Source organism: Aptenodytes patagonicus, chromosome 6 (assembly GCF_965638725.1).
Source record: "Aptenodytes patagonicus chromosome 6, bAptPat1.pri.cur, whole genome shotgun sequence".
Lineage (NCBI taxonomy): Eukaryota > Metazoa > Chordata > Aves > Sphenisciformes > Spheniscidae > Aptenodytes > Aptenodytes patagonicus.
The window spans coordinates 19292483-19308061 of NC_134954.1; the positions used below are offsets into that span (position 1 = coordinate 19292483).

General features: G+C 43.0%; 1 protein-coding gene across 1 annotated transcript in view; it reads right to left on the reverse strand.

Annotated features, from left to right (window-relative positions):
* The window catches only part of LOC143162610 (uncharacterized), a 207406-nt gene that overhangs the window by 14885 nt on the left and 176942 nt on the right, over nucleotides 1-15579 (reverse strand). The window contains exons 23-29 of the mRNA XM_076343293.1: nucleotides 13899-14027; nucleotides 9109-9237; nucleotides 7329-7457; nucleotides 6699-6824; nucleotides 5501-5629; nucleotides 5146-5274; nucleotides 3907-4038 (exon numbers count right to left, since the gene is read on the reverse strand). Coding sequence (XP_076199408.1) covers nucleotides 3907-4038; nucleotides 5146-5274; nucleotides 5501-5629; nucleotides 6699-6824; nucleotides 7329-7457; nucleotides 9109-9237; nucleotides 13899-14027 — 903 coding nt within the window. The remainder of the gene's footprint in view (nucleotides 1-3906; nucleotides 4039-5145; nucleotides 5275-5500; nucleotides 5630-6698; nucleotides 6825-7328; nucleotides 7458-9108; nucleotides 9238-13898; nucleotides 14028-15579) is intronic.

Consider the following 15579-nt stretch of genomic DNA (forward strand, 5'->3'; position numbering starts at 1 on the left):
ACATGGCAACGAGCTGTTCATGAAAAGGTTTTCCAGGTGGTAGCAAGTATTTCTGGTTTCTTTTTGGACAGCTGATGTTCAAAGAGCACTGAATACAAGATCAGGAAGACATGAAAGCATCTGCCATGCTTAGCTCATGTCTTCAAGATACTCTTTAGAGTGATGGAGGCTGGAACTGAGGAAAAGAGCTGGGCAGAGCTGCTAGGCACGTGCCTTTGTCTGTCAGGGTTGCCTCCAGCGTGCCACACTGAACTCTGGAGATGCAGGTTATTCTCCCAATTTTCCAGTGTATTGGAAGAGGGAGAAGCTGGTGCTTTTAGAGCAACATGATCATCATTCAACAGTTACACTAGTGCTACTGCCTCTACGTGTCATTTCTTTGCTCCTTCCTTCCTTCCCTTCCCCCGGCAAAAGGAAAGCCTATGGCTACTTTGGAAATGTAGTCGAATATATGTTTGCACCCCTCTCCAAGCAACAGATCTCTTGCAATCTGTGCATAAAAAACTTTATGTATTTTCTCTCTTTTCTGAAGGCATGAAAGCATGGTCTGAGTGGCTGGAGAAATCTCTGGATTTTTTGAACTATTCAATAGAGAGGGAGAGCTTATGGTGAAGCTTTAGAGGGATGCCTTTTAAAATAAAACTGAAAATTGGCTTCTGCTCAAATCAGGATAGCAGATCATCAGGACTAAACAGATACACACTTTTATAACATGCAGATAATCTCCCCAGCCCTTCTCAACCATGGCTTCTTCTCAATGAATACTTTGTCATCAGTGCTTCCATCTGTCAGTACAGAAACTGTTTTATGTGCAAACCCTGGCATCAAGGAGTGAGCCCTGCAACATCTATTTAATTTCCACCAAGACATGAAGTTAAGGACACACCCAGATTCAGTGATTTAATTGGATTCTAAGTGAGTTTCTTTTTTCCTTCTCCCTTTCCTTTCGTTCATCATTTGGCTTTTCTCTTTTTTAATTGTTTCCCACAGTCCCAAACATGCTGCTTCTCCCTGGCAAAGCTTTCAGAGTTGTTCCTCTGCTCAAGACTAACAAGAGCTGTTCCATTACTGAAAGGGATGCAGTAATTCCTCCCTTGCCAGTTTATTTACCCTTGCAGCATTTTATTTATTTCGGTTCAACAGGGAGCAGCACAAGCAGGGCAAACACATCAGCTGCAACATTCATGTGATTATTAACAAGGCCACCTCATCTGTTACTGCTTTGCAGGAGAACTTCTATGCAGATAGCTAGGGCAATTTACATGGTGTCCTGCCATTTAAGTAGGCTCTGCCTTTATAAAGAGGGTTAGCCTCTAACCACCAGTTATCTCATAAAGACATTTTCTAATTTAACAGTTTCCTGTGCATCTGACATGTTTTTTCTGAGAACGGCAGGAGCCGCAGCCAGATTTCTAACTCATATCCTGATTCTTTTCCTTCTGGTTTGGGTGGGTTTGCCATGACCAAGAGCTCCTAAATCTTTTCATACCAACTGCATACAGTAGGGCTTTTCTTACCAATGTTATTAATTGCATTGTCAAAAAATCACTTCTGAAACATCCTGTTACCTACAGCTTGAACGTGAAGCTGGTGAGGTCTTTCTGGCTCAGGGTTCACCCAGCCCAGTAAATGTCAGAGACATAGCATGGGGTTTTTTTATCCATTACAACACCACTTACTGCTTTTTATTCATAACTTCACTCAAGTAGATCTGCCCATCCACCGAGTTATGGACAATTGATGGGAACCTTATTGCTAGTTTGTCTGCTTCCTCTGGATTCTGCCAAGAGACTGTTTCAGCACTTCACTCCAAAATCTGAGAACATGAAAGCCTCGTTGCTCTTGGCTCCTGGAAATTTGACTTCCCAGCCAACTACACCTTTTATAGATACTTTCTTGAACCTTTTTTCACAGTACTATAAATATAGCAATAGTTGCCAGAAACCGTTTCCAGCAGCATCCAACCACATGTTGACTGGACTGAAGCCCATTTCACGTCCTTGGGAGCGCCTCCCTATGCTGTTTTTAATATTATATCGAAAGCTTCTTCGTCCTGGAGCAGCCCCAGTTCTCCCTGTAGTGAGGACAGCAGGAACATGGAGTATTCCCACCAAAGGCACACTGGTTATCAGACAGTCACTTCAGAATCAGGTCCACAATCTCTCACTCCACTGACGTAAACCTAAAAATAAGTCACACTTAAACTGTTTTCCTTCCATTTTTGTGTCTGTCTATGCAATGGTCAGGGTGGCATAGGGGAGAACAGGAACAGGAAAAAAACCCCACATAGATGCAAGACAAATTTTCTCTCTCTGTGAACCTCCACCATTCCATTATCTCTCCAGTAAACGTTTAACAGAACTGTATTTATTAAGTGAGAATTTGCTGTGCAAGATACTGTGTATTTTTGGAATCTAAGAGAACACAACATCACGAATGATCATGTCTCATATGCTGTAGGTTTAATCCTAGCTACACAGGAGCCCATGGCAAAATCCCCTCTGAATGCAACGAAACACAGATTTCATTTTGGAAGTAATTTCTTTTATATCAGAACTTCAGTGTAATTATTAATGTTTTAAATTTTAAAATTCTGAAATAAAGTCTTAAGGATCCAAGCAAGCTCAAGGACATTTACTATCATCTATAGAGATTTAGTACTATACACACAGGTAATGACTACTGAAAGATTGATACATAAAAATAATAGGCTAACCATGATTAAGTCCTTTAAAACGATAATGTTAAATACTTGATCTCCACTACTGCTCTACTATAATATTTATTATGATCTAATGTATAATGGATCCAGATGGCTCTAGCCTAGATGTTGAAGGCAGGATTTCAATCTCACTTACAGTGAGAACTGATGTACAAAGAAGGACAGAATCAATCCTTACATTTACATTTTAAAGAATAACTTGTGATGACATGATGGTAATACAAATGCCCATCTCTAAAATGAGCCTCTTTCCTATTTCTATTCGAGAAATAAAGCACAGGTTTAACCCTTACTAGAGCCACACATATTGCAGCTGGCTTTTGTATCCAAATTGTCACCCAAAAAAGCAAGCAAACCAAACAGAGCCACGCTGGATTCCTAGGAAAGGAAAATCAGTGTTTGCCAAAGAGAAAGCTTTTTTTTTTTTTTTTTTAAATGAGACTATTACAAAGCATGGAGTAAAAACAAAATTAAAGTTGTAAATAAAAAGGTAATTAACTGTCTCCTTTTTTGGATACTTTGGTATACGTTTCTTACCCACATTCCACCAGAAACAACTTTACAGATGTACTAAAATACCGGCATGAGGCATGTGGATCTGGGAATATTTTTTACGATGGACCATTCGGCCAATTGGCATTTGGTCCTCTACACTAGTCACCACTTTTCAATCCAGAGTAACAATTTGTTTAATTTGATTGTTCCTCAGAAGGTCCTACAACTTAAGCAACTTTATGAATCACTTAGATTTATTGCTAATTGAAGCTTGTTGTTTTCCAATAACCACTTGTCCTTACATAAGCATGCAGAGATTTCGGGAAGTATTTTGGCCTAGGTATTTGGAAATGAAAGAGCTACACAATATCCAGGTGTAGCTGAAGATGAGAGGTGTAAATGTAGAGAATGATATTGATATTCTTCAGCGTGGCATGAAATTGGAAAGAATTTAGCTAGTAAATGAGTCTGTTGGGGTTTTTTTAATTACTTTAAAAAATACATATTTTTTTTAATTAATCCCTTGCAATAACACAGGTATTTTTATTATTGTAAATTAACCTAACCTATGCTTACTTTATCTCAGTCAACGCTGAAGGTACTGACACAGATGAACTCAAAGCACCAGCACATGCTTCTGCATAACTCGGTCCTCGCTCAGAAAGCAGGCAGCCCACAAAGATACTCACGGAGGTTGCAGTGGGTCCCATAGTAGCCCGGGCGGCACGCACAGTGGCCAGTCACCGGGTGACATTCCTCATTCTCAGCAGAGCACTGACATACTCGGTTACAGTTCTTACCATACGTGCCCGGTGGACAAGCTTGGGGAAGAGGAAATGTAAACCAATAAATTAAATTTGTCTTGGTAAATATAGCACTCGAACAAAGAGCAAGCTCAAATTTATTAAATAAAATCCCTGCCTACAGAACGACGCTCTCCTCCGGGACTTTGGATTTATTACATTTACTTGGGGGTTACTTCATTGCTTGATTTTGTTTTGTTCAGTCAATTTGTGCCCAACTGTCAAGGGCCAGATACAATTTTCTTGTCACTAGAGAAAATCATAGGGAAATGTCAGGTAAAATTGACTAAAATAACAGTATAATTCACGAGGGACCAGGCATGTGGATAAAGACATTCTACCTTTTGCAGGGAGTTTAAACTTGCAAAGCTGCTGCAGCACCAACACCTTTACAGGTTTCATTTTGCCTGTTGATGGCCACATTGCCTACAGGTTTTGGACTTTTCACTTCTAGTTCTTACAACTCACTTCCATTAAGTTGACCTGGTTGTGGGTCAGGACTTAGAGTCCTTTAGTGGAGGATATGGGACACCAATGTAAATTCTTTTAATTCTTTTTATTGTTGTTTTTCTTTTTGCTAAAGCAGTGCTCAGGCAAAACGTTGTAAGGAAGAACAAAGTCAAAACTATGCAGCTGGGGTCACAGAATGAGCCTGCTTTCAAAGACAGCTCCAGACGGCCAAATTCAACATCGAAGAAAAACCAGATAATGACATTTCCATGAGCTCTGACAGCAGGAATAGATGGTCTCTCATGGGAAAAAGGCCAACAGAAAGCAGAGCTGCTGCTTTACCCACGGCACAGCAACGGCTGCGGGCAGGAGCCGGGCTCCACTGGCACCTCCTGTCTATTTTGATCCAGTTCAGTCCCCGGCTGCTCCCTGCCAGCCTGAGAACTGCAAACCTAGAGAGGGCAAACCTCGCCAGCCCAAACCGCACCAGGCACAGAGGTCAGAACCCACCAAACCATTTGGGTGAGTGACACACAGCCCTTGTTCATCTTCACTGCCATGAGGTTGTTGCCTCCTCCCTCTTCAGGCATTGATTATGTCATCAGGTTTTTATTTAAGAAATTAATTTCTTAATTAGTCTACAAGAAAGTATTTGCATTCTTATAACAAACTTACTTTTCTCACAGCCGTAGCCGGTGAATCCTGGAGGACAGCTGCACTTGCCTGTCAGGTGATGGCAGGGGGTACCCGCGGGACACCGGCACCGCTGGGCACAGCCCGCGCCGTAGTGGCCGGACAAACAAGCTGCAACGGTGCAACCAATTCTCGTTAGGGCATGGGGCAGGGGCCAGGCAGGACGGTGCAAAGCTACCCCCTCCGACAGATCTGCTGCAACCATCCCCGTGAACACTTCCAGACCGACCCCACAGAGCAACACAGGAGTGAAAGGATCCCGTCATCTGCTCTGGATCCAAGAGGAACGTACACACCAACCTGAACCTTCCTCCGTAAATGCCCACCAGACACTCACGTTTGTCACAGTGCCTCCCTCGCCATCCCTTTTCACAGTGACACACTCCGGTTTGATGGTGGCAGGACAAGCCATGTACACAGTCACATTGCTCCTCACACCGCTTGCCAAAAAATCCCAGGGCGCAGACTGCAAGGAGAAGTAGAGAGAGCAACAGTCCTTCCTGCTGCATGGAAAACATCCGTCATTGGCAAATGAACCAATATTGTTCTTCTTGCACGTGGCGATGTATATTTAGAAGACTGCATGCCCACAAAATATCATTGAAAGAGATTAGAAATATTAAAAGCATTTAGTGTTGGCTATTAATGAGTCCACACATGAAAGCTTGCAAAGACTTAGTCATAGTCTAGAGTACAAATCCAGATGGTGTCTACAGAGATGGTGACGCTATTCACTTTTACACAATTATGCATAGACAGAGGGACAGCTGTTTGAACAGTGAAAATACACTGCGTCCATGTACTGCTTTCCACCTCACAGGTCTCTGCAAAGCGATCAAAGAGAAAGTGAGGCCTGAAGAAAAGGACAGTGGGCACTGCGAAGGCTTTACAGGTCACACTGGTGGCTGAGGCTTTGAGAGTCCTCAGCAGCTCAGGAGACATCAGAAAATTGCTTGTGGCTTGCAAAAGTCACAGCATGTCAGTGGCTGAGCTGAAGGCACATTTCAAGTCATCTGATACCTAACTGCTTATGAGATTTCTACTTCAGGGATTTACATGGATCTAAATATGCCAGACAGCTATGTCAAATCTGGGCAATCTGGACCGCATGCAAGGTAGGTACAATCTGAACCATTACAGTCCAATTTGCTGAGCTCCCCTCAATGACCCACAGAGATGCAGCAGCATGTGGCTGATCTGGCAAACTCTCCTTACAACTCACTCCCTTTCGTATGTTCTTCCTTGTACCCGAAAGGTAGAGAAATACCTTCATTTTCTTAGCAGGCAGGGAACAGAAGTAGGAGGAGATAAAATGATTTGGACAAGGGCATGTATTTGTGGTTGCGCAGAGACCTGCCCCCAGGGCTCCCGAGACACACGGTAAGCACTCACACTGGCATTACTTCTTATTGGCCTACAGAATAATGGAAAATTAAGATACAAAATAGAGACAGACTTCTTATTGTGGAGAAAGAAATGGCTGATTGCAGAAGAGACTATTAAAATATAGCATTGGCAGAAGGAACTGCCCTTACCAACATCACAGCGGTCCCCAGTCCAGCCAGTGCGGCAGATGCATTTCCCTGAGTGCTGGTCACAAACCCCATGGTGGCAGCTACAGTTCTGCTCACAGCCCTCTCCGTACCTCCCGTCCCCACACTCTGAAACGAGATGGAGGAGACTGACAGGGAGCCAGTTTGGAGGGGCTCCAGGGAGAACGCACATCTCTGAAATATGGTGAGACACCTAAGCTGGTCCTAAAAACCTTCAGGGAGGGAGATTTTGAAGCCTCCCTTGGTAAAATTCTCTAGGAACACATCGTTTTCCTTTTGGAGGATTTCTTTTATTATTTTTTTCTCCTCAAATTGAGTTCATTATCTATATTCCCTGTCCCCAAGGGACAGAGAATAGCTTATTCCTCTCCTTTGTCCAGCAAGTTTCTAGTGCCATGGTACATTCAAGTGCCAATACTGTATCTCCCCTCAGCCTTCTCACCTCTGACTAAACAACCCCAACTTTTCCAACCTCTCCACACACGGTGTTCTCCAGCCGTCTGCCCCTCCACTCTCTTTTTTCTGGGCTGTCTCAAACCAGACCTCACCAGAAGTTAATTTCCTCGCAGAGTGACTGAAACGAGGCATGATGGAGGATGTGATGAGACTCACCCAGCTCACATGCTATGCCTGTCCAACCCTCGGGACACCGGCACTTGCCCGTCACATGGTCACACATCGCCTGGCCGTGGCAAATGCAGCGCTGTAGACAGTTTGCACCATACCATCCAGGAGGACAGGCTGCAAAGAGGAGGTAGGACAAAAGTCTTCCATTAAGAAGAGCAGGAGGAGGACGCAGGTTAAACACAACCTTTCCCAGCTTACAGAGTGCCCTCTCGCCCTGGTGATTGTGGAGATGCTGTGAGAGGTACAACTGAGTAAAAATGGGCCCACAACTGATAAGGAATTACACAGACCAGTGTAAAACTTGTCTGGGAACAAAATAGGTGACAAAGTGAATTAGCTATGACCCATCAAATGACCTCAAAATTTTCTGTTCGCACCTACAAAAAACATCTCTTGGTTCCTACAGCGTTGATTTCCCTGTTTTCAGAATTTCTTTGTACAGTCCTGTTAAAATCGCAACTCCTTTTCTAATTGATCTTGCTACCCACAGCTGACTGATTACATTTCACAGTTTACCTAATTTTAATTAAGCAAGTTTATTAATTCCCATCACAACCAGATCCTATAAATAGAACCCAAATTTTTGGCACAAAAAATACACACCTCTGTCATGTGCCAGAGTGGCACCTTTTTAAGATGCTAACAGTAGCAAGTTCTCACTCTGCAAAAGCACCATCACCAGAGAATGGCTTACCCAACCTCACACACTTATGCTACTTCTTTACTTTCAAAGAGAAAAGAAATCCCCAAACGTATCACTAAAGAAAAAGGGTATGCTTGACAATGTCTTCATACTTGACAACAGCTTTTTTAACTTTGGTTTTGTATTTGAGGCCTTCATGCAAACCAGAAAATTTTAGGTTGCGCCACACATGTCATCAAGAACGGTTTGGTGCCTTCCCAATTTTTTATTCCTTCATGGAAAGAGCTCTTCAAATTAGGTTTTAAAGGGCGACCCACTTAATTTATATATTCCTCTACCCCTGCCAGCTTTCACCCCCTTTCCCTAACCGTCCTCTCGGTATGCTGAAGGGCAGCTGCTGCTTGTGTGGAGGTGCTGACTCCAAACCCCAGCTCACCCAGGAGCATCCCCAGCAGCATCCCCAGCTCCGTGGCACTGCTTACAGAGCCAGGTACTTTGCGGGGGAGGCACAGATAAAGGACCCTTCTGCAACAGGGATGGACAGACTTTTTCTAGCGGCGTGGGTGCGGGGGATTAGGAGGTGAAACATAAGCCTCAGTGCAGTCTTTCTTTGCCAGCCTCTTTTCTTAAGGCTCCTTGGAGTTGGGCTTGTGTTTGAGTCACATGTATTGGTCTAATTGCCAAGGCTGGAAGTCCCAATGCCTTTCACATGTTCTGGATTTAGCCTATGTCTGGAACAGTGTACGGTAATGACGAGGATCAGTTGGGCGCACAGGATGGTGAAGCAGGCCATAGAAAAACAGTTTTGTTTCAGTGTCATAAATGGAACTTTTATGGACCTTTCCTCCCTTAATCAGACAGCCTTCAAAACCAGCTCTCTTTCCAGTTTATGACTCTGTTTCAGCCCCCTCTGCCCTTGTACACCCAGCTCCTACACCCGGCCCCTGCAATGCAGCATCACAGATTTTTTTAATGGACTGAGCTGCGTTATTGTGCGGATACAAAACCAATGACACACAGGGCAATGAGCTGATAATTAAAATACCAATGAAGCCCCCTGAGCAGAAGTTTTATTTTTCCACCCTATAATCCTCTGGCAGGGGTTTGAATTTCCAACTGTACCTTCTTGGCAGGTGGCTCCTTTCCACCCCGGGCTACAAAGGCATGTCCCAGTTACGTGATGACAGAGTGCTCCGTTGTGACAGTGACAAGCGTGGCTGCAGCCTGGCCCATAGCTGTCCTGCTGGCAGGCTGCAATGAGAGAAGTCTGTAAAACCCCATCAGGAAGCATCAAAGGAGGCATTGCACAGAGCAAACCTGAGACACAAACCAGCACCAGGGAAATCAGTTTGAAATTGGCTTCCGACCACACACTTTTCACATCATAAGGGTGCCTAAGTCCGTATATTAACCATGCCCGACACTAAATAACGTGGCTTAAAAATATGTATCATAGCACGTTCTGAAGAGGTTTTTATCGAAGGGCAGGATCGCTCGGGTGATGGATCAGCTGTCATCCCCTGCCCTGCGGAATGTCTTTGTGCTAAACTAATGGTCCAGCAGAACTGCCAGCTTGACAGCCCAGGTATTTATTTGCATCCTGGTAAGAGAACTGACAACTTCATTGTTTTCAGTGTTCATTTTTCACAGCTGGATGCCTTCGCTCACCCAGAGTCTCATTCTTTGGTCAGAGAGGGGTGATATTTTCAACGCATTTGGTTAAGCAGCTGGCTCCCAGGTGAAAACTTAACACCGCCATCTCGCAAACGTACAGTTGCTGCAGCTCCATTTTCAGTGCTGCTGCCTATGAAAAACGGCAGCGATAAAATTCCTGTAGTCTCCATTGCACTGGAGATTTGGATAGCTTGAAGTGGTAGAAAACAGACAGTACTGCTACCCCGATTTCTTCAGATACCACCCAAAAAATACAAAATGAGTTGATGAAGTTGGATAGCCTCCTTGCACGGTTTTTGTGCCTGCCTTGCAGAGGCTCTCCTTCACTTGTATGAAGCTGTCAGAGCCTCTCATCCCTGCAGCACTGCTGGCACACATCGGAGGGGCAAAAAAGGCTCTGATCCCTGATCCAGAAGTGTCCTGCACTTGCTGAATGTGACATCTCCCAGGATCAGACCCAAATGACGACTTTTCACCAAAACCTCTATGCTTTTGAGGGTGTCAGTGTGCAGAACAAGATGCAGTGCTGCAGGAGGACACGTCCCTGGGGACCAAAGAGAGGAGTGAAACCATCCCAACCTCCGGGGTGAACTTGGTTGACAGTATCTGACCCATTCTCAGCCCTTTTTTCCCATCTGAGGACTTCCAGTTTCCCAACGCGGTTCTCACAGACGCCATTTCTCCCAGGACTTTAACAGTGTTCATTTTTGTCATTGCCTGGACCCCATCCACATTGAAACCACAAGAAAGTGCAGGAGCTCAGTCCCATCACAGTTAAAAGTTTGTTCTGCAAATGAGGCTTGGTTGCCAAGTTAAAGGTTCAGCCCATTCTACAGAGCTCTGGCTCAGTTTTGGGAGCAGACTAATTATTTCCACAATACAGACCAGAACTATATCATAACCAAGCCAAAGGAAAAACCAGCTCATAAGCAGGCACCCTGACTGGTTACTAGTGGTTCATGTGAAGTTTTTGGAGTATGCATGCAAAGCTCTTGTTATGCTTACCGAGAAGACAAAAGAGTTTTCCAGTGAAAATTCTGATAAGAAAGCAGAAATTTTTGGAGAAGAAAATTTTTATTATTCTATTGGGTGGATACAAACTTTTTTTAGCTTCTCTGTAGGGCAATCCTGATTATCAAAGTACTTTTCTGAAGAATAAGATAACAAGCAATATATTGAAGCTATTTTCTGAAGTTCCACAACTGAATGTATAAATAACCATGGGACTTTCCTCCTTTCTTCATGATAGTGCAAAGGAAAGAAGCAATAGAAAAGTTTACATTATTAGACGACTTCCTGCTTCAAAATTTTCCTCTCAGTGCCTTTCCTCTGTAAAAGGAGGGATTATTCATTTGCAGTCTTTAAAATCTCTTTTTGCACACAGAGTAAGGAAAACGTGAAACTGGAGACCAAAACATTCAGACTGGAAGTCAACAGCCATCAAAAGCGTCAGGGAGCACAGGGAAACGATGGCTGCTAAGACTCAATAGGGTGCCCAGAAGCTTTGATTTCATGCAGCTCCTGTGCACTATTCTCCCCAAAATGAAGTTTCAGCTTTAAAAGAACAGGGAATTTGCAAAATCAAGTGCTCACACATGATAAAATGTCAAACCCTGGGTTACCTGTGCCCCTGAGTAGAGACTCTGGCAGAGCTGATATTTCCAAACTCATTTATTTTGCAAACCAGTGTGGTCTCTTTTTACCACAAAGAACCGCTTCTGTGAAGATCCTGCTGAGCCCAAACAGCTCCAGAAAGAGGCGGTTTTAGTACTAATAGAATCAGGGCAAAATGCAGATGCTGAACGGTGTCCAGCTTCTACAGTCCATACACAACATGAGATTTTTTTGTGTGTGTGTTTTTGTTGTTGTTGTTTGTTTTTGGAAACTGCAAAATTTGGACGAGTTTGTATACAGAAAGGAGGGTTACATCTCTGGCACAAACAGATGCCAAATATCAAGTCCTCACTTCTATATCGCTGAGGCATCGTGACACTCAACAAAACAGTTTAATTTATTTTAAACATAGGCAATACACCTCTCCTAAACCTCTTTCTTGGAAACGTAAAATATCTTAGGCAGACACTCAAAAAGACCACCCCAAAATAAAAAAAAAATCACCAAACACAACCCTAAGCCGAGGCAGAGCTTGCTTGGCAGATTTCATCCCAGATTAATATAATTCATTTACAAGCAATTGAAAAACACCATCTTGTAATGAAAAGTGTTAGGCAGCTTCAACAAAAGGCATTACTGTCCGTATCGCCCATAATTAGATAGCAGTGTATAAAAGGCACTGCATGGCCGGCTTAAGATCAATTCAAATCCCATGATGTCAAAATTATTCCTCAATATCCTCCAGCACATTGCCTGCAATCTGATTACTTGAACACGAGTGCTGTCCTACCAGCTGCTAGAGCTGGTGAGTCCCAGGAACCAGCAAGGGGAATATTAAACACCCAACAAGGATGGGGAGTGGTGAGCTGATGCCTCTGAGCCATGGTTGCCTTACTCTGAGCAGCTTTGAAGCTGTGTGGCCGAGGTCCCGTCTCAAAATCAAAATGAAGATTCATCGTTTAGCCAAGAGAAAAGGAGGTTACCCTTTGCATCGTTAACTGACCCTGCTCTTTTACTTACAGGCAAAGGAGACCTCAGAGGCTTTGGCATCTTCACCAGCATGAGGAATAAATCAATCCGGCACTGTGGCTCAAGGGAATACATAGGTTCTTTTCTCATGCGAGTAGAGGGGGGCACAGAAGGTCGTTGACAGAGAGCTGCATTTCTTAATTGAATTTAATGAAATATGTAGGAACAAAGCTTCCCATCCCTAATGCAGTCTAAGGAGTGGGGAAGGGCCAAGGTGACACATTGCTAATGCCATGGCTCAGCTGAAGGGCAGTAAAAGTGGGCTGTGACCGAGAAGCAAACATCGTACCTGTTCAGCAGCACCTTTTCTGCTCTGTGGTATGGCTATATGGCTCTGGCTCTGCATTTATTTCATGGTCAGCTCATTAACCTACACCACCATCTTCAAGCAGTGGGAGACAGAAAGCCAAGCGTTCCTATGGGGGGCCACAAGGAGGCAAAAAGGACTGCAACTGTGGGATATTTGCAGAAATATCTAAAAAATGGAAAGATTCACCAGCATTGATCCTCCTGTAAATCAAAAGAGCAGGGGATTTTGCAGGAGACGCCCTTTCAGAAGACAGGCTGTGTCGTGTGGTGGGGGCAAATGAGGGAAAAATATTATGACGAGCAAGCACAGCCCTCAAACAGGGCTGATTATAACATGATGTATGGTTGGAGAATAGAACTATTTCAATACAAGTATCATTTCTCTCTATTTTCTAAATTAAACCAATTTTCTATTGCAGAAATCTGCAACCTGTGGATTAAAGAAGTCTTACGAAAGCATCCACTAACAATGAAAGTTGGCTCCTTGTGGAGCTGGTTTGGACCCCGGCTCTACAACACAGTCCTGCAGATGGCAGTCATATTTTCAAAAGGAGGTACAGACCATGACATCATCCTAAAGTGAAACTAGAAAGTTGAGAGGCTAAAACCTGAAAATCTTAAAAAAAAAATCCCATATTTGCTAAACTTTGCAAATAGGCTCAGTGATCTCCATATGTAATGTCATGTAGCTAAAGAAAATAATTTAGTTTCTCATGAAATTTAGTGAACGATTTCTCAGAAAAGCCAATTTTATATATGCATACACACAAACATACAAAAAAACCTTATTAGCTTAAAGATTGTGGGATAATCCATACTTGTGTAAATCTAGGAAGTTGACTTTTTTTAAGACAAATAACTTTTCTAAGAATTAGTTAAAAAACTATTTTGTCATGCTCAAATAACAAAATAGTCCCAGCTCTGATTTTTCCACTGTCACTTCATAATTGATAATTAGATGAGATACACCAGAAACAGAGATACAACATTTCATCTCTTAATGTTGCACAAAAACAAAAAGCAGAGATTTGTCATATGGTAGGAGACAGCTCTGCTATTTAAAAACTGATGCTTATAATGTTTGACAAATGCCAACAGCAGTTAAAAAAAATGAAGTTGATTATTTACACAACTACCAAAAATTGTTCCCTTTTTTGGCATCTTTGGAAAGGAACGTGACCTATCTAAAATTGTACCCTGGTAGGTCATCCTACATTCCCAGAAGAAACTCATGTTAGTGCTGAAAGAGTTTGTGAACAGGGATGGTGAGGGTAGCCTGTACGTACGCTGCTCGCAGGTCTCTCCCAGCCAGCCGGGGAGGCAGCGGCATGTTCCCAGGACATGGTCGCAGCCAGCAGCATTCTTGCACTTGCACACCTGGTGGCAGTCAAGCCCAAAGAATCCATCTGGACAAGCTGAAAATGCAAAACATCCTTTTTTAGTCAAGTTGCTGCTGCTTTTTTGTATAAACTCTAGCTTAGAGATCTGAAAACACGGGGCGCTGCTCATCTTTTCATGGATGCTTTGTCACACGTCACTGACTACACTTAAGAGCCAAAGTTGCTTCAAGGATTAAGCCTGCACAATTCTGCTATGTGCATCTCAGACAAACATGACCCACTTTACACAAGCAACAGATTCCTGCATAGAAAAACACAGCTGAAAATATATTGAAAAGCCAGAAACAGGAGAGAGAATAGATCTGGATTCACACAAGCCAGTACTTGTGCTTCTGTAATGGCCAGAGGAAAAAAAAAGGAAATAATTCAACATAATGCAAGACTATGGGGCCATCCCTGATTATCTCCCTGTCTTTTGAAATGCAAAACTTATGCTCCCATTTACTCTCCTGACACCTTTCTAAAGATTTTTTTAACAGTGAATATAAGCCATAGTGTTGTAGTTCAGCGCTGAAATGAAAACCTGGCAAAGAGAATGAGTAGAGAAAACCAAGACAAATTAAATGTAGCAAAACAACTCCAGGGAGCTTAAGGAGCTCAGTACCTACATGTAGGACATGTAAGGAAGAGCAGGCCCATGGATTCAATTTACATCTGTACCAGTGTTGACAGCAGTGAAAATAAGCCATCGGTGCCTGTCAGTGGGCCACATCAAACCCAAGATGCTGCATTACAAGAATGTTAAGGCTGCTATGCAGAGTTAAAAAAAAAAAAAATTAGGAATTATGTTGTCTATGTAGTCTTAATTTAACCTCTCTGTCTGCATATATATGTGTGTTTAGATTATGTAAGTACATGTATAATTGTTATATTAAATTATAATAAATCTGTAGATACACAATTGTATGTCATTCTTTCCACAGAACCCCCAAATCACTCAGTCTCAGCAGTGATGGTGCTCATTAAATGAGCAGTTATTCAATACAACTTAGCTCTTTGTCCTCCTTGTTCAATATAAACTTATATTTAAAACCCTGTCCTCACACTTCTACCGTGAAATCAGAATGACTGCCTTCCCAACAGAGTTTTATGACAATTATCATCATACACACTACACAATGACCCTCCACACTAATTTCACAGCTCTCTACCAGGTCAGAATAACACCATCATCCGTATGCATCTTCCACTGTTGGACTCTTCTGTCGCTTTTCTTGCCCCGTCTCTTCTTCACGGCCGGGCTCTTTGTCCCAGTCTACTCATACTGCCTCTTCCACAAATGTAAATTCAGTCCTCTAACAGAAAGAACTGCTGTCTGCTTTGGCTACAAGGGGAGGGGGGGCAAATTCAGTATCCATAGATATAGGCAAACCTAGACCTTCAGACAGTGACGGCGGTCGTGTAACACACTGCCACATTTGCTTTGGCTTCTCTACTCTCAGAGCTCCGGCTCAGCTTGTGACTACATACGATTGTTTCATCTACTCAAAATCAAAAGGCTGCTCTTCTCTTCATCCTGTCCAGACTGCAGCTTCTTCTTTGGCATATGAAAGATTTCAGGCTTACA